This window comes from Urocampus carinirostris, chromosome 16 (assembly GCF_059441175.1).
Source record: "Urocampus carinirostris isolate Australia breed hairy pipefish chromosome 16, RoL_Ucar_1.0, whole genome shotgun sequence".
Lineage (NCBI taxonomy): Eukaryota > Metazoa > Chordata > Actinopteri > Syngnathiformes > Syngnathidae > Urocampus > Urocampus carinirostris.
Window position 1 is genome coordinate 18,355,689 of NC_142364.1, and position 23,540 is coordinate 18,379,228.

Genomic DNA, 23,540 nt, shown 5'->3' on the forward strand with positions numbered 1-23,540 from the left:
TGACAAAAAAAATGACCTAATAAATGAAATAAATTCATAACAATATAAGTAAATCAATAAATAAACGGATAACAAAATATACAACAAACAACGGGACAAAATACGAGACAAAAGAAATGAAAGAGTACAGGACAAAGTACTAACACTAATGAATAAATGAATAAATAGAATTATGTCATACATTTAGGTATCATGTGATTTTCATCACTCCTTCTAAAACTCCTTCCATTTCAATATGATTGCTTGCACAGTGCTCCTTGGGATGTTTAAAGCTTGGGAAATCTTTTTGTATCCAAATCCAGCTTTAAACTTCTCCACAACAGTATCTCGGACCTGCCTGGTGTGTTCCTCGTTCTTCATGATGCTCTCTGCGCTTTAAACAGACCTCTGAGACTATCGCAGTGGAGGTGCATTTATACAGAGACTTATTACACACAGGTGGATTCCATTCAGTATCGTTAGTCATTTAGATCAACATTAAATCATTCAGTGATCCTCACTGAACTTCTGGGCAGTGTTTGCGACACTGGGAATAAAGGAGCAGAATAATTTTGCACACCCACTTTTCTTAATTTTTATTTCTTAAAAAAGTTCAAAATATCCATTAAAGTGTGTTCCACTTTATGATTTTGTCCCACTTATTGTTGATGCTTCACAAGAAATTACAGTTTTATATCTTGATGTTTGAAGTCTGAAATGTGGCAAAAGGTTACAAAGTTCAAGGGGGCCATAAAGTTTCGCAAGCCACTGTATATATATAATTGCTGCATCAATAACTTTTTTTTATTTCACTGGAATACATCAGATTTTTACAAGCTTAATTAATTGATTAATTCTGTTTTTTTTCTCCTAACTCTTTTCGTGCAACACTCTCATTTGCTCTGCACAGGCCACACCCACTTCCTGCTCACCTGTACATAAAAGCTCACCTTGCAGCATCAGCAGCACAGCTCTTTTACTCTCCTGCAGGCCTGATCATCTTTCCTGACCTTTCGTTTCCAGAAGGTAAGTACATCTTTTGTTCTTATCTTCATTATCTGTTAAACGGCATTTCCGATCATTTTGACGATGAAACACATGCATGAGGTTCGAGTTCCGGCCACTACTTGCGTTGCAATTCATGTGAAAAGCTGATCATTAAAAGAAAAGTGAGTTTTGCTGCCAACAAAGCGCTTCCTTGTCTGTCGTGGAATGCACCTCGATTCATATTTAGCGCATCATTTTCCCATGTGAACAAGGAGTCCATCTGTCCCCCCCGCACCCCCTTGACAGCTCCTCTGTAGCGTTGCCAGGATCAAGTGACAGTCGCACAGAGAGGTTCCCTTGATGCTTAATCCGCCTCTAAAACTAGCTTGAGAAATGCATCAGGGGACGTACCTTGCACCGCACCATTGCGGCCCCTCATATAAACGCACAAAGTCTTCATTGATTGGTCAAAGTAAAGACAGTAAGGTGACACCGGGAATAGTATATGTCAAATGAACCTACAGAGACAGAATAACAACTGTTTTTTCTTTTTCATAATCAAGTAAGTGTGGGCAATCTAATACCAAGTACCTGTCAAGGTTTTGAAGGATGATGGACCCATGTGGGGGAGGCAGGAACTGGAAACAGGGTTGCTCAAATCAAGGACGGTATATATTTGTTAACAAAACATGGACCAAAGTACTGGAAACAAGAGTGCTTGAACCAAGGACAGTACATATTATTAACAAAACCTGTACCAAACAAATGAGTGGGCACAAAATGCCCAAACAAAAACCTGAAACTGTTAAAAGCAATAAACAAATTTAACACCAGAGACAAACAAACCTGGCCTGGTGGTGGAAATGAAGACGAGGATGACAATGGCAGTGTCAAGAACCAGAACATGATCAGTACCCAAACGCGTGACATTCGCACACAAGCCTTGTAATTTACGGGAAATGGGGAGTCATGCATGTTAGGCAGCGGTCTGGCGTGGAAAGAGAGGGAGCCAGAGACCGTCGAGATCGATTCCAATTGCCCGAGATTATATCGGACGGATGGGGTCGATACCGGACCGGACAGGAAAGACAGGATAGATAATGAATCAGGATATCGAAAATAAGCAGGACAAACTAGACGAGAACGAAAACTGGTGAAAATAATAAACAGGACAAATATAGACGGAAACAAAACTGGAAAGCGAAATACCAACAGGAACAGGACCAAGTCGAAACCCACGTCTTGTGGGGCAGAAGTTCGTTGACGGGCTCACAAAGGAAGCGTGACAGCGCTCAGCTTAAAATAGACAGAAAGCCAATGTGTTAACGAGCCGCAGCTGGCCCCACACAGGCAGGGCCAATTGGGCGCCATGGCAACTGTGACAGGCAGAAGAACTGGAAAATGACAATGACCTGAAATGTGTGGTCATTGAACACACCGGTGTCCAGTTCAAACCCCAGTTGGGGCCCTCTGCTCGTAGGCGGTGTGTAAGACCCTAATAGTACCGTACTTTTCAGACAATGAGGCACAATTTAAAACCCTAGAAATTCAAAAAGTGCGCTTTATAATTCGATGCACTTTATAGATGGTTTCATAACTTTTGTCACAGCTGAAGCTGGAGACAAGAGTTGTGCTGGTCAGAAGACAGAGGAAAAGAAAGCTACCAATGCTGCTAGTTCTCATGATTTGTGTTTGTGTGCCGGAATCAGAGAAAAAAACGTTGTGATCGTGAAGTTTCAAGGACACACCTGATCGAAAAAAGAGACGAAAGTTTTGGTTAAATGCATTAAAAGCGAAAATAATTTTTTTTTTTCTTTTTTTGCAAAACAATCATATTTTTCAAAGTATTCGTTTCACCCAAATATAGTACCTAGGAACAGTGGATAATATGCTACAAAAAGCATCTAGGTCACGAAAATGATTTTTTTTCCTTCATGTCCACTTTAATCTTAATATCGACGTCCATCCATTATCTGCACCGCTTATCTTCAGTAGGGTCGCGGGGGTGCTGGAGCCCATCCCAGCTATCATCAAGCAGTGACACCCCAAACTGGTTGCAAGCTACTTGCAGGGCAAATCTTAATATTACAGATATTGAAAATTTTGGGGCAGCACAGCCCCGTGTGGAGTTTGCATGTTCTCCCCGTGCTTGCGTGAGTTTCCTCCGGGCACCCTGGTTTCCTCCCACATTCCAAAAACATGTTGTCTGTCTCGTGTGCCCTGCGGCTGGCTGGCAACCGGTTCAGGGTGTCCCCTGGCCACTGCCTGTCACGAGGCGAGGTGGAGTGGAAGGGGTGACCGGACCGGAACGGAGGCAGGAAGGGAGAACTCAATTGCGTAACGATCCAAAACTTTTATTCACCAAAATAAAAGTTGTCCAAAACTCTGGGACATGACAAAACAAACAGTTGTTTCTTCCAACTCAACTAAACAGGACAAGGCATAACAGAACGGACAATGTTTAAAACAAAACAGGACAAGGCATAACAGACCGGGGAATGTGTAATGAGCCAGCGCCCGCCAAACCCACAACCCAGCCTTAAGTAGCAGACCAGCAATCAGCTGATCTGCTACAGCTTGAGTTCGGGGGCGCGGCAGACTGGTCGCCACGGCGACCGTGACACTGCCCAAAGATAGCTGGGGTCGGCTCCAGCACCCCCGGGACCCTACTGGGGATAAGCGGTCCAGATAATAGATGTATGGATGAAATTTCGGTTAATCCCATCTGAGCTCCTCATCAGTCAGTTTTCTGATTTGTTTATCATAATTACTGTCTCGAACACCTTTACATATTTCCTCATTTATCCATGTTTAGATGTCATTTTCCTGAATACAAAACTGTTCCTATTATCATAATAATTGACTTTAAGAGTTCTTTCTAATAAAAGCATTTACATTTAGATGAGTTGCTGACCACAAAGTCAGGGGTGTCATCGAAGCAGACGATGAGTGGTGGATTTGAGTGCCATTTTTTTTTTAAGTGATCATCAAAACACTTCTAAATGTGATTTAATTTGGTATTTTGTTCCCCTTCAATATTACCGATGGAAGCAGTTGTGTGCTACAGTAAGAACATAGAGGTGTGTAAAATAGAACTTTTAAAAGAAAAAAGAAAAACAAAGGAAATAGATGATAATGATAATGAAACATGAAAAAAATGTACTACAAAAAGTAAAAAAAATAAAAAAGGAAAACAAAGAGATATAAATACATCTGAGTGCAATTGACAGCTATGGACATCAAACCTACATTTAGGTACTGTAGGCTGGAGGTAAATGAGTATATACTTATATAAGTTGTTTCAATCAAAATTATATATATTTTTTCTGGACAAAAGACACAAATGTCCTACTGAAAACTTGATCCATACACAGAAAAGATTTAACATTTTTAATCACAAAATGTGTTTAAATGCAAAACATTTTTGAGTGTCAAATATGATTTTGCATTCAAACACTTTTTTTCTTTGATTAAACAGTTTTTTTTTTTTAATTGAAAATCTGCCTCCATAAAAACTTAGTTCACACAGCTTTAAACAGTCACAAGTCCCCCTGTGACCAGGGTGAGCAAAGTTCCAATTTTTCCGAGCAGAAATGAGCTGTATACAATTGCTGTTTGGTACAGTCACCATCTGTTTTGGAGCTGCCTCATATGTTGCGTTAATGGGATACGGATTTTAAAGTCTTTCATTCATCTTATGATGTCACAGCTCTGGAGGATACGGGACAACTTTAAGACTGAATGTCTCGAGTCCCCCGTTGTGTGGAACATTTTGCAACATATCGGCATAATCGTGGGAAAGGAACACTACAAATTGTCTTTTTGCACGTGTCCACGGGCTACTGAGGTGTCCTTAGGGGGCCACCTGGTACCTGCAGGCACAACTTCACAGACCACTGTACTAGACTTTTATGTAAACCTCCCTGACCACAGCCCATCATCATGACCTCCAGCATGTCACTTCGGGGTTACTCGGTGAACCGCCAACCATCCTTCTCCAGTCGCTCCCTGATGGACGGCGGCCGCTCCCGCATGTCGGTTTCCTTCTCCTCTGGCGGCACGCTTACCCGATCGGCCTCCGTCAGCCACGACCTCAACGGGCCGGCCGGACAAAAACTGAACGGCTTACACGGAAACAGCGCCAACGAGAAGGAGGCCATGCAGAGTCTCAACAACCGTCTGGCCAAGTACTTGGATAAGGTAGACTTCTGTTGGCTTTTTTCCCATCTGGTCTGCCGGACAAGGATATGATGTTACGGAAGCGCTTTGGTCTTTCTCTTTGTTTGGACAGGTTCACTCACTGGAACGTTCTAACGCCGAACTGGAGATAAAGATCAAGCAAGTGATGATTGAGCGCATTCCCAAAGGTCATGACCTTGAATCCATGATGGCTCAGGCTCATGCCGTTGAGCAGGAGGTAGCCGAGACATACATTGATCGTATATATTTTATCTGCTTAGACTAAGCACTAATAGTTGTACTTACTCTCAGTCGTCTGCGACCACCAGGCTGTGTACCAGTACCGGGCCCTTCGAACAGAAAAAAAATAGCCATTTTTTGTGCTTATACCGTATTTATTTGTGTATACACACAGTTTCCTTCACCCAAAACATTTGGGTGCATGCTATCTCGAGGTTCTACCCTATCCCCTTAATGATTGATCAGTCGACTAATATCACTGACCTCATTTGCTTAGCATTGCAATGGGAATCGAACTCGGATCGCAGTGGTGAGAGCGCCAAATACTAGCCACTAGACCACTAGGATTGGCAAAGGTATTAGCTTGTATCTCATCATAAGAGTATTTTTGACTCAATGTACAACGTGTACTGGAGCATTACGGGAAAGAGTTCCGACAAAAATAACATTGTACAACGTAGTACCAGGAGTAAATATAGTAAATGTAAATGGTCTGCATTTATACAGCGCTTTTCAAGTCATTGATGCTAAGTCCCAAAGCACTTTACAATGTGCTTCACACGTACCCATTCACACACCGATAGCAGCAACAGCTGTGCAAGGCAACTACCTGCTTATCGGGGGCATTCAGTGTCTTGCCAATACAAAAAACACGAAGGAGCCGGGAATCAAACCTGGGAACTCTTGATCCCATGACGAGCACTTTACTTCCTGAGCTACTGCCACCTCCAAATACTGTGTGGTTATCATATTAAATCTAGTTCCTTTTCCAATGTCATCTAGAACCCTAGTAGTAATGTGATTACATAATGGATTTGTGCTTGTTATGGTTATTTTATTTAAAATATTATTGTTGCTATGACTATGTTTTTCTTTCTTGTGTGTATTTGCCTTTAGTTGACCAAAGAATTTGACAAATTTGCGTTTGTAGCCCCAAATGCCTTTTTCACATTGTACTCAGCAAGGTGCAGTATTGAAACAACAAAGCCTTGAATTTTGTATGTCAGGGGTCCGGATGTTCAATACAAGGTTTTTCATTCAAATATAGAGTAGTCAGTGATACCGATACCGTTATTACCTAAAATTCCTTTCTATTTCCAAACTAGTTTTAGAGAAATACATTAACATATTGACAAAATAATTTTCTTTAAGATTGCCTTTTATTAAAAAAACAATGTACCATGCCTTTAATCTCAGGTAACCTGGTATGAGCTCCAATACAGATAGCTGGCCTTCGTTCTCATCCATCTGTAGTCGATGAGTCCAAAAGTGTGCTTTGAGGGACACCGACCGAAGGATTAAAAGCAGGCAACAATAGATTACTATAAAGTTTTTTTAGAAGCCCTATTACCCCATGAGCCCCATGAGGGAAGACAGATTTTTCTTAACATTCATGTTCCGGGTATAACTAATTCTAAAGTAAGTATTTATTACAGTAAAACAAAATATTCTGGGCATATAAGTACAGTACAAGGCTGTAATGGTTTCACATATCCATCAAAATGTCTGTCAATCATTTATATATCCGAAAGGCGGAACATGGCAAAAACGAGACTTAAGTCAGTGGAAAATTCCCCAAACTCCCGAAGCTTCACACCAGTCTTTGGTTTACTTTAGAATGAATCTTGCAAGCTTGATAAGTCTATGTACGAAGGCTCTTTGAAATCAGTTGAGCAATGTTTAGACATACTTATTAGAGAAACTATTTATTTTAAACTTTTTAGTAACTTAATGTTTTTGGTGCATTTTTGTCTTTCTTTTTTTCAACACAACAAACAAAGAATAAAAGAGGTGGAAGGGGGACGGAAAAGAACAAAAAAAAACAACAAAAATTATATTGCGGTGTTTGGGAATGTCATCCATGTTTAAGCCATTCTTCAAAGTCCAGTCTTCATTGTTCGAAAATGGTGTCCTTATAGTCTTTCCATTTTTCCTATTTGTCCATGAATTGGGTCTCCTGTAATCTTATTCAAAATCAGGTCCTCTCCATTAGAAATATTTCCTCCACAGTGCACACCCATTAAGATCTTGTTTGTGCCATAATCTTATTACTTTTTGCTAGTTTTCAATAAATGTTTAAACAGGTACCCATCCTTTCTCTGGAATGGTTCTTCTGTTAGATGGCCTAAGAGAGCACCTTGAATGACTTGGGTGTTCCATATCCCAATATTGTCTCTAAAACATACCCTAATTTTTCCCAGTTATCTTGATTTCTTGGGCAAAGCCAAAGTATATGCATGTGGTCAACATCTACCTTTCCACATGTTCTCCAGCATGGTTGGTGAACCTGGATAAACAGCTCCTAATTTTGGGAGTAAAGAAACATCTGAAGACGTTCCTTCAGTGGAATTCCCTCAGAATCCAGGAGCTAGTGGATGTGTTTTACAAATAGTCCATTATTCGACTTGTTATTTTTTAACTTTTCCCATTTTTTTTAATATAGAGTGATGAATGACCACTATATGCCATCAAACATTCAAAAATATTGGACATTTCTTCATAAGGACACCTTAAACTATGCACCCCGCCTTCAAGACTGAATCGCAGATCAACTGACGAGAACGTTCCTGCTGCCTGATGTTTTTCAGGTGCGCAAAAAGACTTTGGAAAACGCTCGTCTCATGCTGGAGATCGATAATGCCAGACTGGCTGCCGATGACTTCAGGATCAAGTGAGGGGTTCATGAACAAACCTGACAATCGCATTTGAGGTTTCTGGGGCCGACTGATGACCAATGACTTCCTCTTCGTAACTAGGTGGGAGACGGAACTGGTGATGGGTCAGTCGGTGGAACGAGACTGCGTGGCCCTGAAGAAGGCCAAGAGCGACCATGAGCAGATCATTGCGTCCCTCAGGGGAGACCTCGATAGCCTGAAAGAGGAACTTTACTTTCTAAAGAAAAACCACGAGGAGGTAGTCTATCTGCTTTGAGTGTCTGTCTGGCCTTATTTTCTCCTCTGTTGTCCCTTTATGAAGAGATTTTGTAATTATGATTTCCGACAATATGGCAAAGGAGAATATATCCCCCTACCCAAAATGATCCAGCAAATAGGTCATTTGAGGGACGGTGTGTCTTATGTGACCTGTAGATGTCGCTGTATGGTAAAAGCAGGTACTAAAAAGCACAAGGAATAATAGTAAGGATGAGTAATGTCTAAATTCTATAATTTGCATTGACAAACTCAATGCAATATGGATTTTTCAGAAGTATTTTATTGTATGAAATTTAATACCTTGATTCATAAAAAAGCATATGCAGGAAAATAGAGCCAGTTATCTGAATGTTGGAAATGAGTGCAATGGAAAATATCGTATTGTGAGGAACCTTCTCAAGGTTTCCTCATTTTCCTCATGTTGAGGTTTTTGAGTTTTCCCTTGCCCTCATGCAGGTTTTAGATCAGGGGATGTGTCATAATAGTCTGTAGTTTGCAATATTATGTGGTCTGTGCAGGCCTTTGAGACTCCTTGTCATTAAGGGCTATACAAATTAACAGGACTTGACTTCTTTCTTCTTTACTTCCTTCCTTTCTTCTTTATTTCTTTCCTTCTTTATTTATTTTTATTTCAACCCATCTATCTTTCTTTATTTTCTTTCTTTCTTTCTTTCTTTCTTTCTTTCTTTTTTTTCACCTGTCGTGGAAGCAGCAGCCCACACAGTCAACTTTCCTTTTTTATTTACTTTCTCCGTGTCGAAAATGGGGTGGGCAAAATTTTTTACCTTAACTGCTTGGGTCGTAGGGGCACCATAATCGGTGGTGTGTCTTGGGATAGTATAGCCTGGTGGCGCCCATCCCTCTCCAGGCCAAAATTGGTTTCCACCCGGTCTTGAACTGGGGACCTTTCGCGTGTTAGGCAAGTATGCTAACCAATGCACTACAACAAGACAGAATCCCTGTAAAAAAAAAAATGTAAATTACACATTATTAGTTGAAACTGGAGTGAAGGCATAGGTGTAAACTTCACGGTTCTCCACTGAAATATATGAATTCAAACCGGAAATAAGATTCCTTTTTCTTTGCATTTGTTCCGTTTTCAAAAGCAAGAAGGTCATACGTTGTCGGAGTGACCTAATTTAGTTGAGTGGGGTCTTTTAGGGGTCCTTTGGGGGTCCTTTAGGGGTCCTTTGGTTACAGCAGACACAAAAAACGGGTCGATCTTATTACGTTTAAGTGATCGTTTCTCACCACTCGGCTTATGAGAGCTAGACTATGGCCTGCAAACGCACTCAAAATAGAACAAAACTGCCCTTTATCAACATTCAATGCTGGTCTAAGGATCCAGACAAAGTAGATTACAAGCAGTTTTTGTGATGTGTGTCTCGGTGGTGATATAGGACACACTGAACCAGGTGCCCACTAGGGACAGCTGAGGTGCCCGCAGAGCTGTTCTGAAAATAGATCACTGGTGCTGGGTCATTGTGATTTTCTGTTAGAATATTTTTTTGTGGTCGACTTAGACAAATTAACTATAGATACAACTTATCTATTTTCTCTTTTGTTTTTTACTTTCTTTCTTTCTTGTTCTTTCTTTTGTTCTCTTTCTTTCTTTATCCTTTGCTCCCTTTATCCTTTTTTTTCTTTCTTTCTTTCTTTTTTTGTTCCTTTTTTCCTCTTTCTTTCTCCCTTTTTTCCTCTTTCTCTTATTTCTTCCTCTCTTTCTTTTTCCCTTTTTATTTTCAATTATTTCATATTTATTTTTAATTTTATTGTTCATTGCAGCCTGGTCATCCTGGAAGGGGGATTACCTCGTGTGTGGTCCTTTCTCAAGGTTTCTTCATTTTCCTCATATTTAGGTTTTGGAGTTTTTCCTTACCCTTATGTAGGTTTTAGATCAGCGGATGGTATAACAATAGCCTGTAGTTTGCATTAGTCTGTGTTCCGTGCAGCACTTTGAGACTTATGACTTGACTTGACTTCTGTCTTTCTATCTTACTTTCTCCCTCTCTTTCTCTCTCATTTTCATCTTGAAATGTTGAATAGAAACAACTGTACAAAGTTTGATAAATTCGGTTTAAATATGTTTTTAAGAATCTGTATTATTTTTGTCTTTGGGAAAAAAGAGAATCTCCGAATTAAAGAACAGGCTAGTTGAAAGGTTCAATTGTACCTGAGCTAGACTTCATCAACTATTGATGGAGAACATTTAAATCATGTATTATAAATGCTCCTACATTTCCATTAAACAGGTGTCTCACACACATTAAGACCAAATATAAAGGAATGTCATGTAAAATACACTTTCTGGACGTTTTATTCAAGCAGTCCGTGTATCCTCCTGCAGGAACTGGAGCAGATGAAGTCCCGCATAGCCCGGGATGACGTCAACGTGGAGGTGGACTCCGCCCAAGGGCCCGAACTGGGGGCCATCCTGTCCGAACTGCGGATCCAGTACGAGAGCATTGTCAAGAAAAACAAGGAACATGCCGAGAATTGGTACCGCAAGAAGGTGCGATTGAGTTATCCGTTTGGTTCCCGGAGTTGCGTGGGTGGTAACTGTTGTTAGGAATTAAATTATTTAAAAAATGCATCGTTTACCAAATAGTTTGAATTAGTTATCCGACTCCATTAACCAAACAGAACTTACATTCGCCTAACAATGCATGTTCGTTTCTTTATGGAAAAATGAACAAGAATTGCCGACATTTTCACACGGGGGCAGATTCATTTTTTTTAAGTACTTAACTAAGTGAATTCCATCGAATTAGCCGAATTATTGTCGCCTCTTTCTCAATTGTCCCTCGCGATCGATTTCCTGAAGTTCTTCTTCCCACGTCTTTTCCTCCCATGGGAGTGCTGACTCCTCCCATGGGCGTGCCGACTCCTCCCATGGGCGGGCCAGAGACTCCTCCCATGTGGACTGCCCCTCGTCGCCACGATGTCTGAAGAAACTCATAACAACACCAAGCGTTTATCAAAACAATGCTTAGGTCATTCATCAGCGCCCTGTTATCAAAACACTCCGCACTTGGAACGGCGCGACCTGTCGTCAATCTTAAGCCTTCTCTGTGAAAAATCTTCATTGCATTCAATAAATGTAACTTGTTTGAAATCCTTTATAGTAAAATGTAAAAAATATAAAATCCTTCAATGTGTAATCATTCTTTGGCTCTTAAGCTGGACACGGTGCAAAAGGACGTAAAGGAGAGCAACGAAGCCCTGAGAGGAGCGCAAAGTGAGCTGGTGGAGAGGCAGCGCTTCTTGCAGACACTTGAAGTGGAGCTGGAGAGCTTGCACAAGCAGGTGATTGGACGCACACTTCATACTCGCTGTGCCTTTTAAAATTACTTTTTCGGCCACCGTATTGTGTCGTGCAACTGGGAACAATTGCCTAGAAGGACAAGGAAGAATACAATCTACACAGACCAAAAGTGACCAAACGGCATCATTTTTCATTTAATTTTCTGTCCAGGCTTCTGACCGAACCCAATATTCGGACTTTGAAAAGATAGAGCTGGAGAGAAGCAATGCAGTTGAGGACATTTAGTTCATAAAATAAAATCAGAGTGCACTCAGGACCAGTCGATGGGAAGCGTCTCCCACCAAAAGGCATGCAAAAATGTTTCTCCCTATGTTTTATAGCAGGGGTCAGGAACCTTTTTGAGCCATAAAAGCAAAAAATGTTTTAAAAAGAAATTGAGAGAGCCACATCATATATTTTCAGACAAAATTGAAAAAAACTGCCAAACACGCTCTCTAGACAAAAGCTAATTCTTCAGCACATTTTATTTCACTGTGTGTCATTTGATGATTTGATCAAATGTATGAAATGATAATAATGCCAAATTTTGTGTCCCAAATCAATGTAAATATGCCATTTACAATTTGTCTTCCACCTTCAGTTAAGAGTGTTTAGGCATTTTTTTCCCATGAGATTTGTCCTTAATAAGGGTTTCAAAACAATATGCGTGCAAAGTTCTTTTGTAAAAATGTCACAAATTACTGCAAACGATAAGCAAATCGTCATATTCACTTTCGGTGTAGACTGCACTGAGCGAGAGAGAGAGAGAAGGAAGTGCCTTGCGCTGTGTGCAGGGATCCGCCCACTTGTACTGCTCACCCAATCAAAGTCGTTTGTCAGCGTTTTTATTTATCAGTTTAAATGGTTTCTTATCAAACTTCTGCATTAATTTGCTTCGGCTTTATATAGACCAAAATCGGGATGAAATCACTTGACTTTGGAACGCCACAGAGAGATGTGCAATAGTTACATTTTATTTCGGAGCCATACCTGCTTATGAAAAGAGCCATATATGGCTCCCGAGCCATAGGTCCCCTACCCCTGTTTTATAGGAACAGGCTCTCCTGGGAACTCACATTACAAGATAAAAAAGGAGAACTCCCTCTGCAATATTTAGTACTGCACATTCCTGAGACGTCAAAAGTTGTATATAAGATAAGGGTGGAAGACCGTTGCTGGGGAAGTACTGATAAGAAAGGATACATTAAGTAAAAATTCAAAAATATGTGGATAAAAATGATGAAGCTGTCTAAGGGAGCAAGGTCTGTCTGTATGGATGTTTTTGTTGGTGATGAAGTATTTTTAAATATGCTGAGGTTGATTTACAGAACCAAAGCAATATTTGTAGTTTAAAAAATGAATACATGGAGTGAGCTAAGTTATGGTTTTTCAATTAGCCAAGTTGCCAGGTTACCCACGCACCCTACAACTAAGGATTGGTGATGACGATATCAGATCACGAAGGACTTTTTTTGTTTTTGAATGAATGAATGAAAAACTTTATTTCAAACATTAAAAACAATGACTCAACAACAAAAATCATGTTAAAATTACATGTTCGAAAAGAGGTAGTAAGAAGAAGACGCTAAAGCAGACTTGCTAAATGCTAAATGACTTTAGTGGCTCACACCATTGTCACTGACATGACTTACTAATGTTAGCATCTCATAGATAGGCTTTTGCTCCTAAAGCATCCTGCCCTCTAGTTGCTAATGCTAAATACCCATATTGTCATTGCCTCAGACACTATTCACTAATACAGGGGTGGCAAACCTGGTACTCCAGAGCCGCATGTTTTTGGAGTTCCTCAGCTCCAATACTAGTGATTTCATTCACCTGTATCTTTATCAAGCTCCCACACATCTTGCTAACAAGTCGCATCACCTGAGTTGGAGAAGAGAAACCTAGCAAACGAGCTAGCATTAATGACTAACGTAGATCCATGTACAATTTGATAAGATTGATTCCCATATCCAAAACACGTCTGGTGCTGTGTGGGAAACTCTTTTTCAGTAAGAACCATGATACGAATTGTGATTTGTTTTTTAAAAAAATCGCCCTTGTGATATATTTACAATATGGCCGACCCAGGCCAACAACATAATATAATTTCTAACCTCAGGTGGCGGCCCTGGAGGGCAACCTGGGCGAAGCGAGCCTCAAGTACGCCACCGAGATGGAGCGTCTTCAGGTGACCCTCAACCAGCTTGAAGAAGACCTCTCGCAGCTCAGACTGGACATGCAACGCACCAAGACCGACTACGAGCAGCTCCTGCGCATCAAACAGAACCTGGAGATGGAGATCGCCACCTATAGGCGCCTGCTGGAGGGAGAGGAAAGGTACCGTATAGTATATGGAAAAATCATGCAGTGTACGACTAAAAGAACTCTACCATCTGTTTATGAAATTACAACTTGTTAAATAATGCATGAAATAAAGAATAATAAACACAACGCGGCACCTATTTACTCACAGCTAGACAGACTATGCAGAATACTGATACACGATAACGTTATCGTCTGCTACCAGTGGGCTAGACAACAGGCGGCACGCGGGATGGATCGGGCCCGCCCAGGGTCTTAATACAGCCCGCAAGACAACAATGAGAGCAAAATGAGCTGCAATTTTAAATATGTCCACTTGATGTCACCCAAGCCAGGCACCACTCAAAGTAACTGTAGTTTTTTTTTCTTTCTCTCGCTTTTATTATCTTACTCTTTCCCCCTTTCATGTTTTTCTTTCTTGCTCTCTTTCTTTTTTTCTCTTTAACTTTCTCTTTCTTTCTTTCTTTCTCTCTTTTCTCTTTTTTTCTCACCCTCTTTCTTTGTCCCGCTTTTTTCTATTTCTCTTCACTTTCTTTTTTCTCTTTCTCCTTTTTGTTATTTCATTCTTTCTTCTCACCTTTTCTCTCTCTCTCACTTCCTATTTTTCTTTCTCTCTCTATCTACGGCTCATTCTATTTCTCTCTTCATCTTTTTTTCTTCTTTCATTCTTTTTATGTTTGTCATTCTTACAATTTCTCTTTCTCAATTACATCCTCTCTTCATTCTTTCTCCTTCTCATTCTGTCTTTCTTTCTCTCTTTCTTTCTCATTCACTCTCATTTTTTTCTCCCTGTCTCTCCATTGCGCTCTTGTTCTCTGTTGTGCTCTCTCTCTCTATTGTGCTCTGTCCATTTCTCTTACCTTTTCTCACTTTTCTTTCCTTCTCTCTTTTCTTCTCTCTCTCCCTCCCCCTCTCTATCCCCTCTCTCTCCCTCTCTCTGTGTCAATCCCTCTTTGTCTTCTTTGTTTTCTCTCCTTATTTAGCTCTCTCCTTATTTCTCTTAAACCTACTAGTCTGGCCCCCATAAGAGTTTTCTAGGATGTGGCCCCCAGCTAAAATGAGTTTGACACCCCTGGCATAGATGATCCAGGTTAGAGCCTAAATGTGCAAGACGAGATCGGTCCGACAAAGTTTTTTTTTTTCTTAATTTCCTGTACAAAAACTATTCTCAACACACACAATAAGATGGTAATGCATCAAACCGATGGATGCGAACTGCCGTTAAACCTGAAGAAGAAGAAGAAGACATACACAATATGTAATACAGGAAAAACAAATGTTGACAGATATGGATTAAACACCCAGAAATTGTACCTTTTCTTTCGGATAATAACGAAAGGACAATAAATAAATGAATGAATCAATTAATATACCTAATTACAAATTCCTTCGCAAAAAATAAATGTTTCTTAATTAACTTAAAGTCACTTGTATATGTGATAAAACTAGACTTTATATATCATAAAAGTAGAATTTCAAGACCACATATATGAATGTAGTATACAAAGCCGACTAGCTAACTATTTAGCATGTGTATTTGTTTCAGTTAACATTATACAGACTCAACTTCATTACTTAGTAATAATTAGTAATACTGCCTTTTCTCGATAATGACATTTAATTGATACATTATTTATATTACACGTTGAATTTCTTTTGCTCTATGTCAAAATGGAGAAGCTAATTTTAGCACAATTAGCTTCTCTAGCTGCCACTAACGTCAGTTTTGGTATTCATCATTTGGTTTTAAAATGTATTTCATTTTTGTTTCAGTATTAAAGAAGTTCCACCCCCACCAAAAAGTGAGTATTTTTAATCATTGTAATCAACTCTTACTGTAGTTTCTCAGACCGTTATTGATACTCAAAGTCGTTGAATACTAATATTACTGGTATATAATATTCTCTCTTCTTTGCAAGAGAAAGAAATGGCCGGATATTTTTAAAGAAATGCATTTTGATTCCTATGTCTTGTTTTCCTTTATGATGAATTTAATTACAGTAATGGCAATTTACTATTCCTCTCATTTACAGTATCGAATTTTTGACCGCTAGAGGGCAGCCAATATCCTCATAAGCCACCGTCATGAGATATACACACACGAAAGCAAGCTACTGTGACTAGTAAATAAAATTATAATTATAATTCAAAACAAATTGATTTTAAAAATATTTGGTTTTATTAATTATCATAATTAATAAGTTATTATGTGCCCAACATTGATATTTAAATAATTATATTCAGCTGGTAGAAACACATGGTCTATAAATGTATCTCTGTATTCTTAATGTTTTTAATTTTCGTTAAGTAAAAATATTACTTGCATTTATTTTTTCATATTTCAGTATTTAAGGGAAAACATAGCCAATGCTAATCTCCTATTTTGTTTGTCTTATGATCATGATTACAGAGGAACCTGATGTTCGCACCAGAAAAATTGTGAAGGTGGTGACGCAGACTATGATCAACGGCAAAGTGGTGGATGAGTCCAGTGAGGTGGAGCAAATCGAGGAGACCAAGAAATAAGAGATGTATTCAAAGAGATAAAGTAGAAAAATTTGTCTTTACGAAATCTCTGGATTTTAGTGTTCAGTCTTTCAAAAGACTCATTTATTATAGCTGTGCATGCTGATACTAACCTTATATGATTCGACCTGCGCATGAAAAGAGCAGCTAACTGAGTGTTTTATATACCATGTGCACCTACACTCACCGTTCATTTTATTAGGTACACCATGCTAGTAATGGGTTGAACCCCATTTTGCAATCAGAACTTCTTCAATTCTTCGTGGCATGGATTCAACAAGGGACTGGAAGCATTCCTCATGAGGTTTGGTCCACATTGACATGATGGCGTCACGCGGTTGGCGCAGATTTTTCAGCTGCACATCCATTAGGCGAATCTCCCGTTACACCACATCCCAAAGATGCTCTCTTGAATGGGATGTGGTGCATGTTTTTTGAGGTTTCTCTTCTCCAACTCAGATGTTGCCAATGTTAGGTAGCTGTGTGGGAGCTTGATCGTGATCCAGGTGATAGGAATCATTTGTTTTAGAGCCGAGAAACTCCAAAAACATGCAGGACATGTGGCTCTGGAGGACTGGGTTGGCCACCCACGCTCTATTTGGTTAAAATCTGGTGACTGTGGAAGCCATTTTAGTACAGTGAACGCATTGTCATGTTCAACAAACCAATCTGAGATGATTTCAGCTTGATGACCTGGTGCATTGTCCTGCTGAAAGTAGCCGTCAGAAGTTGGCTACATTGTGGTCATAAAGGGATGGAAATGGTCAGCAGCAATACTCATGTAGGCTGAGGCGTTGCAACGATGCTCAGTTGGTATCAAGGGCCCCGAAGAGTGCCAAGAAAATATCCACGACACCATATAACCAGGAAGGAACGGGAGATCGACAAACGGGTCGGTACAGCGTCTGCCGTCATTCGGAACCTGTACCGTTCCGTCGTGGTGAAGAGGGAGCTGAGCCGAAAGGCAAAGCTCTCGACCTACCGGTAGATCTATGTTCCTACCCTCACCTATGGTCATAAACTGTGGGTTATGACCGAAAGAACACTATCCCCGATACAAGTGGCCCCCGCAAAGAGTTTCCCCCGCAGGCAGTCTGGGTTCTCCCTTAGAGATAAGGTGAGAAGCTCAGTCATTCAGAAGAGGAGCCAGTTGAGGTGGCTCGGGCATCTGATAAGGGTGCCTCCTGGACGCCTCCCTCAGGAGGTGTTCCGGGCATGTCCCACCAGCAGGAGGCCCTGGGGGTGGCCCAGGACACGCTGGAGAGATTATGTCTCTAGGCTGGCCTGGGAATGCCTTGGGATCCCGTCAAATGAGCTGGAGGAAGTAGCTGGGGATAGGGTCGTCTGGGCTTCCTTTTTAAGGCTGCTGCCCCAGCGACCAGACCCCGGATAAGCAGAAGATATGGACCATATAACCACCACCACCAGCGGCCTGAACCGTGGATCCATGCGTTCATGTTGTTGACGCCAAATTCTGACCCTACCATCAAATTGTCGCAACAGAAATTGAGATTCATCAGGCTTGTGCAAATTGTAGCCTCAGTTTCCTGTTCTTAGATGAAAAGAGTGGCACCCGGCGAGGTTTCTCCTGCTGTACCTCATCTGCGTCAAAGTTCGAAGGACAGTACTGTGTGTTCAGAGATTCTCGTCTGCCTACCTTGGTTGTAACGGGTGGTTATTTGAGTCACTGTTGCTTGTCTATCAGCTCAAATCAGTTTGGCCATTCTCCTCTGACCTCTAGCATCAACAAGGCATTTGTTTTTCAGATCATTATCTGTAAGCCCTAGAGATGAAAAATCCCAGTAGATCAACAGTTACTGAGATACTCAGACCAGCCCTTCTGGCACCAACAACCATGCCGCATTCAAAGTCACACAATTCACCTTTCTTCCCTATACTCTTTTACCTGCAGGAGATTGTTTTGACCATGTCTACATGCCTAAATGCATTGAGTTGCCGCCATGTGATTGGCTGATTAGAAATCAAATGTTAAAGAGTAGTTGGACAGGTGTACCTCATAAAGTGGCTGGTGAGTGTGGATGAGATATGTATTTCTTAGGATAACGTAACTCTTGAGGTATTTTCAAGGCTAACATTGAAGTTTGTCTGTATTACTGTTTCAATCAATAAACGTTGACTTGTAAATTTGGCTCACGTTATTTGAATTGAAATGGTCAAGATTCACATCAGCCCAAATGTTTTTTGGTGTGTTTTTTTTAAATCTTTTTTTCAAGTAAGTTTCAACAAAAAATAAATCACAAAATTGAAAAGGAATGACGGGTTGAAATCATTTTATTTTTGTAACGTTAGAGATGATTGAGTTGGACCAGGGATCCGGCCGGTTGGATGATTTAGTCCATCCTGCCGTAAATTCTAAAAAAAAAAGGCAAGTCTCTATCTCATTTCTATCGAAGGTTATGATCTTTTCGAATAGATACAAATACACTGGTTTCAGTTTAGGGACTGTACTGTGCAGTAATTTCTCAGCTTCAGCAACCCAGCCCATTAGCTTGATGTGATGTTTACTGCTTAAAGTCGTATTTCTTTGATTATTTCGTAGTAGTATGACAATAGACTCGGTGGCCTTGGGGATAGGGTGCCCGCCACAACACTGGGAGGTTTCGAGCCTTGGCCGAGTAATACCTAAGACTTCGAACGTTGGTACCCATTCCCTCCCTACTTGGCGCTCGGCATTAAGCGTTGAAATTGGGGGTTTTGGTCACCCAGTGACTCTATACAACAGGTGTTGCCACACATCAGTTGGGTTGAGGGAAGGGGCTGGGAATCCCCTCCTCTGTATCTACCAGAAAGAGTCAAGAGTGTGTTCTTGGGACGAGCCACCTCCCACTAGGGGATATAGCTCCAGTATATACAATATGTCACAAAAGTGAGTACACCCCTCACATTTCTGCAGGAATATCATCATTATGTTTAATTGAACAACACTGAAGAAACATTGTTTTGACAAAATGGACAGTAGTCTGTGTAAAGCTTATATACTGTAGCAGTTTAAATTCATTTTTACCCTCAAAAAACTCAAAATATTTACTTAGTCACTAAACCCTTGGTAACAAAAGTGAGTACATCTTGAAGTAAAAATTTCCAATGTTCAATATTTTATGTGGCCAATATGATATTAAAGAACCACTTTCATCTTCCTCGTCTTGGATTTAATAAGAGCCTTACAGATTGCCACTGGAACGCTCATTCGATCCTCCATGAAAACATGATTCAGGTGGGGAAGTTTGCGATCTTGCGCTTCTCCACCTTCCGCTTGAGGATGCCCCAAAGATGTTCCATTGGGTTTAGATCTGGAGAAATGTTTGGCAAGTCAACCCCCTCTACCCGCGGCCCATTTAGAAAAGCTTTGGTTATCTTCGAGGTGTATTGGGGGTCATTGTCAGGCATAAACATTGCCCTGGGACCAAGTTTCTGGAGGGAGACGGCAGTGGCTCAGGAGGTAGCGCGCTCGTCTTGGGATCAAGAGATTGCAGTTCGAATCCCGGCTCCTCCGTGTTACATGTCAAAGTGTCCTTGGGTAATACACCGAACCCCTGATGCCCCCAACAAGCAGGTTAGCCTTACATGGCTGCACGGCCGCTATTGGGAAATGTGAAGCACATTGTAAAGCGCTTTGGGAAGTCTTTACTTGAAATGCGCTATATAAATGCAGATCATTTCATTTCATCTTATCTTGCTCCAGTATTTCACAATTTAGCCTTGAGTTTGTGTTACCCTTACTGAAATGCAACTCCCCAATTCCAGTTGCACTCATGCAGCCCTAAACCATGACATTCCCAACGCCATGCTTGACATTAGGCACGACACAAACATGTTTGTAATCCTCACCTGTTTGCCGCCACACATGCTTCACACTATCTGAACCAAAATTAATCTTTGTCTCATTAGACCAGAGAATATCTTTCCAGTAAACCATGGCCTTTGTTGACAGACTTGTTTTAATCGTGTCAAAGCGATGTTTCTTTCGTGATGTCCTTTTAAACATTATAACGAAATCTGAGTGGCGTTGTCACTCTTGTGACATACTATACATGCATGAATCCATGACAATTGAGTCAAGCATATTTTCATTCATATCTCTTATTTGAGTTTGTTTGTATTTGTGGTGAGTTTGTTCAGTTGGGATGTTGCATTTACTTAACTTTTAATATAAACAAATTGTGAACATGTTGAATGCCAAACGTGAAAATAATGTTTTGTAAATAAATGTCTTGTGCTTAGAAAAGATCCCTTATCATCCTTGATTACACTTTGTAGGGTAGGCTACAAATGTAGGCTGAGTGCTAAAGCAGATTACTGAAAAACAAAGTTTAATGTTCCGTGTTGACATTTTATATTGACCACCTGAAAACATAAAGTCTGGATCTGGCCAAACTCAGTTTGACATGCCTGGAATAGTTGTTTCCAAAACAATTCCACCGACAATTTCACAATTTAATAGATATTTACATTCTTTGTTGATATTGTTTTGAGCTGAGAATAAAAATGCTCCTCATGTTAAGTAAGTTCACACAGTTGATCCCTTTCAGTGCTAAGCTAATTTAAGTCTTAGCGCTCTGGCTCGACGCCTAATACACGGTCTCGCCAAGCAGCCACTTACAATAGACCCTTTTACGCACGACTCTGTTCCCGGTCGTATCGACGGCACGTGGCGCTTTGCTGCTGAGATCCCGCACAAATTACAACGTGAGATCAGGAATAGACGACTTGTGCAGTAAAAGCTGGATTTAAAGGTTGTTTGGTTTGTAGTTGACAAGTGGGAATGTTCAATTTATGTATCCTGATTCAGTCCAAATTTTGGAGAGAGGTTTTGTCTTTGTTATGTGTAGCATGAAAGGAATGTGTAAATTGGTCCTTTTTAAGTAATTGTCGAATTATATTTCAGATGTACGATGATTCCTCGGTTTTTGCGGTTAATTTGAACCTGAACCGCCAGAGAAAAGTGGAAATAAGCCAAGTAGCATCGCCCCTTCATAAAAGCCTCCAAAGGGTTAAACTTACCTCGAGATAACATCATTACCGACTCAACAATTATAGATCTCGAAATAATAACACAAAACACATAATAGCAGTTGAATGAATGGTTTTATTGTCATTATATAAAAGTAAAACAGATTTGGAGGGTTTTACCTTTCAGTGTAAGAAAGCAATTTAGAGAGCATCTGCGCTAGCATCGATTGTCCTCGAACGGGGACAGATCTCCGCGATGATTAAAATAAGACCTTCCCGAATGTAGTGGTTTCCCATGAGTTGTGTCTCCAGGTCATCCATTTCATGGCTAATGGACCTGGCGTTGGCAAGATACAGGGTCCACAAAGATGGCTTAGAAGAGTACTTAGCCTAGCCGTTAGCAGTAGGCCGTACTAGCAGCACTGCTCTTGCCTTCTCTCAGACGCTGCACCAAGTCGCTCCTGGAAACCGATAATATTCCTATGAAGCACCCACTGGTTATCACAATTTCGTTGTGCTCTTCCAAATTTCCTCGGATTCCGATTGATTGATTAATTTATTTTCAATGTAAATAGTGGCTAAAAATTAGCGGTCGCTGTGCTCCCCAGCTCGCCCACTGTTTGAATGACACCATACGGCAGGCTATTACAGCCGCACACAAAGACAGTCACACACACCCAGAATCCAGAATGTCCTCTTTAATCTGTCCCCTCTGAATACAATGTACGACACTCAACTTTATCATCCGATGGAGGAATCTGCCACACTAAACTGTTGAAATTTGGAGGCCTGCCTCACTGAGATAAAAGAATGGATGTCACTCAACATCTTGTGCCTTAACTCTGGAAAGACCGAAATGTTAGTTATTGGTCCATCTAAATGCCGTGACTTGTTCTCAAAAACGTCTTCGAACATTGACAAATGTAATACCACCCAGAGTGACTCAGTCAAAAATTCAGGTGTCATATTTGACCCCGATCTGTCTTTTTAAACACACGTTAAGAATATTACTATAACAGTTTTTTTCCATCTTCGCAATATTGCTAAAACTCGCCCTACTCTGTCTCAGTCGGATGCGGAGATTATAATTCATGCGTTTGTTACCTCCCGCCTCGATTACTGTAATACGCTACTCTCCGGTCCAAAATTAAGAGCCCTCAGCTATTACAAATTGCTGCAGCGAGGCTTTTAACTAAGACAAGAAAGTTTGATCACATTGCCTCAATTTTAGCTAACCTGCATTGGCTCCCTGTTAGTTTATGAAGAGATTTTAAGGTTCATGCATGGACTTGCTCCCTCATATCTTTCAGATTTAATTCCCCCCTATGTTCCGGTCCGGAGCCTTCGCTCTGAAAACGCTGGTCTACTAGTGATCCCAAGAGCCAAGAAGAGATCGGCAGGCTCGAGAGCGTTCTCCATTCGGGCTCCGGTGCTGTGGGATGCTCTTTCCCCTGAGACTCGATCTGCAACCTCAGTGGAAATGTTTAAATCTAAGCTTAAAACACACTTCTACTCTATAGAATATGAATAACCTATATTTTATGTTGGTAATAAGTGTATTATTTGCCCTTGTGTAGGTTTTAGATGATGGGATGTTGTCATAATAGTCTGTAGTTTGCAACAGTCTGTGATCTGTGCAGCCCTTTGAGACTCTTTGTGATTAAGGGCTATGCAAATAAACATGACATGACATACAATTATATCACATCACGACAACAAAGAAAATCAATTCATTTAAAAATCCGCAAACAAATTTTATTATTTTATTCAAGAAATTTTATTTCTTTTATTAACATTTTTTGTTGGTTTTTTTCTGTTTTTATGGGAATGTCAATTGTATATATTTTGTGGTTCGTGTTGCTGTATGATGGGTGACCCAACACTCTGTCAAATTGTGTGTGAGAAATAAAAAGTTTAAAAAAAATAAAAAAATAATCCGCAAACGAGTGAACCAGCGATAATATAAGTGTGAAGTAGCAAGGGGTCTCCGTATTAGTCTTTCCTATTGTGTATTGTTTAATCTGTAACTAACTAGTTCAAATAGGCTAGCTCAATGCTACGCCAATGGCTTAACAACAATACAAATATGCTATTTG

The 23,540-nt window shown here is 40.4% G+C and overlaps 1 protein-coding gene across 1 annotated transcript; it reads left to right on the forward strand.

Moving 5' to 3' along the window:
- Positions 1–960: 960 nt before the first annotated feature.
- On the forward strand, positions 961–18,551 carry LOC148350513 (keratin, type I cytoskeletal 18). The gene is made up of 10 exons (XM_088355704.1): positions 961–1,005; positions 4,900–5,166; positions 5,258–5,383; positions 7,974–8,056; positions 8,142–8,298; positions 10,666–10,830; positions 11,499–11,624; positions 13,745–13,962; positions 15,721–15,749; positions 16,358–18,551. The coding sequence occupies exons 2-10, from the start codon at positions 4,909–4,911 to the stop codon at positions 16,471–16,473; spliced, it is 1,278 nt and encodes a 425-aa protein (XP_088211830.1). The 5' UTR covers positions 961–1,005; positions 4,900–4,908; the 3' UTR covers positions 16,474–18,551.
- Positions 18,552–23,540: the final 4,989 nt, after the last annotated feature.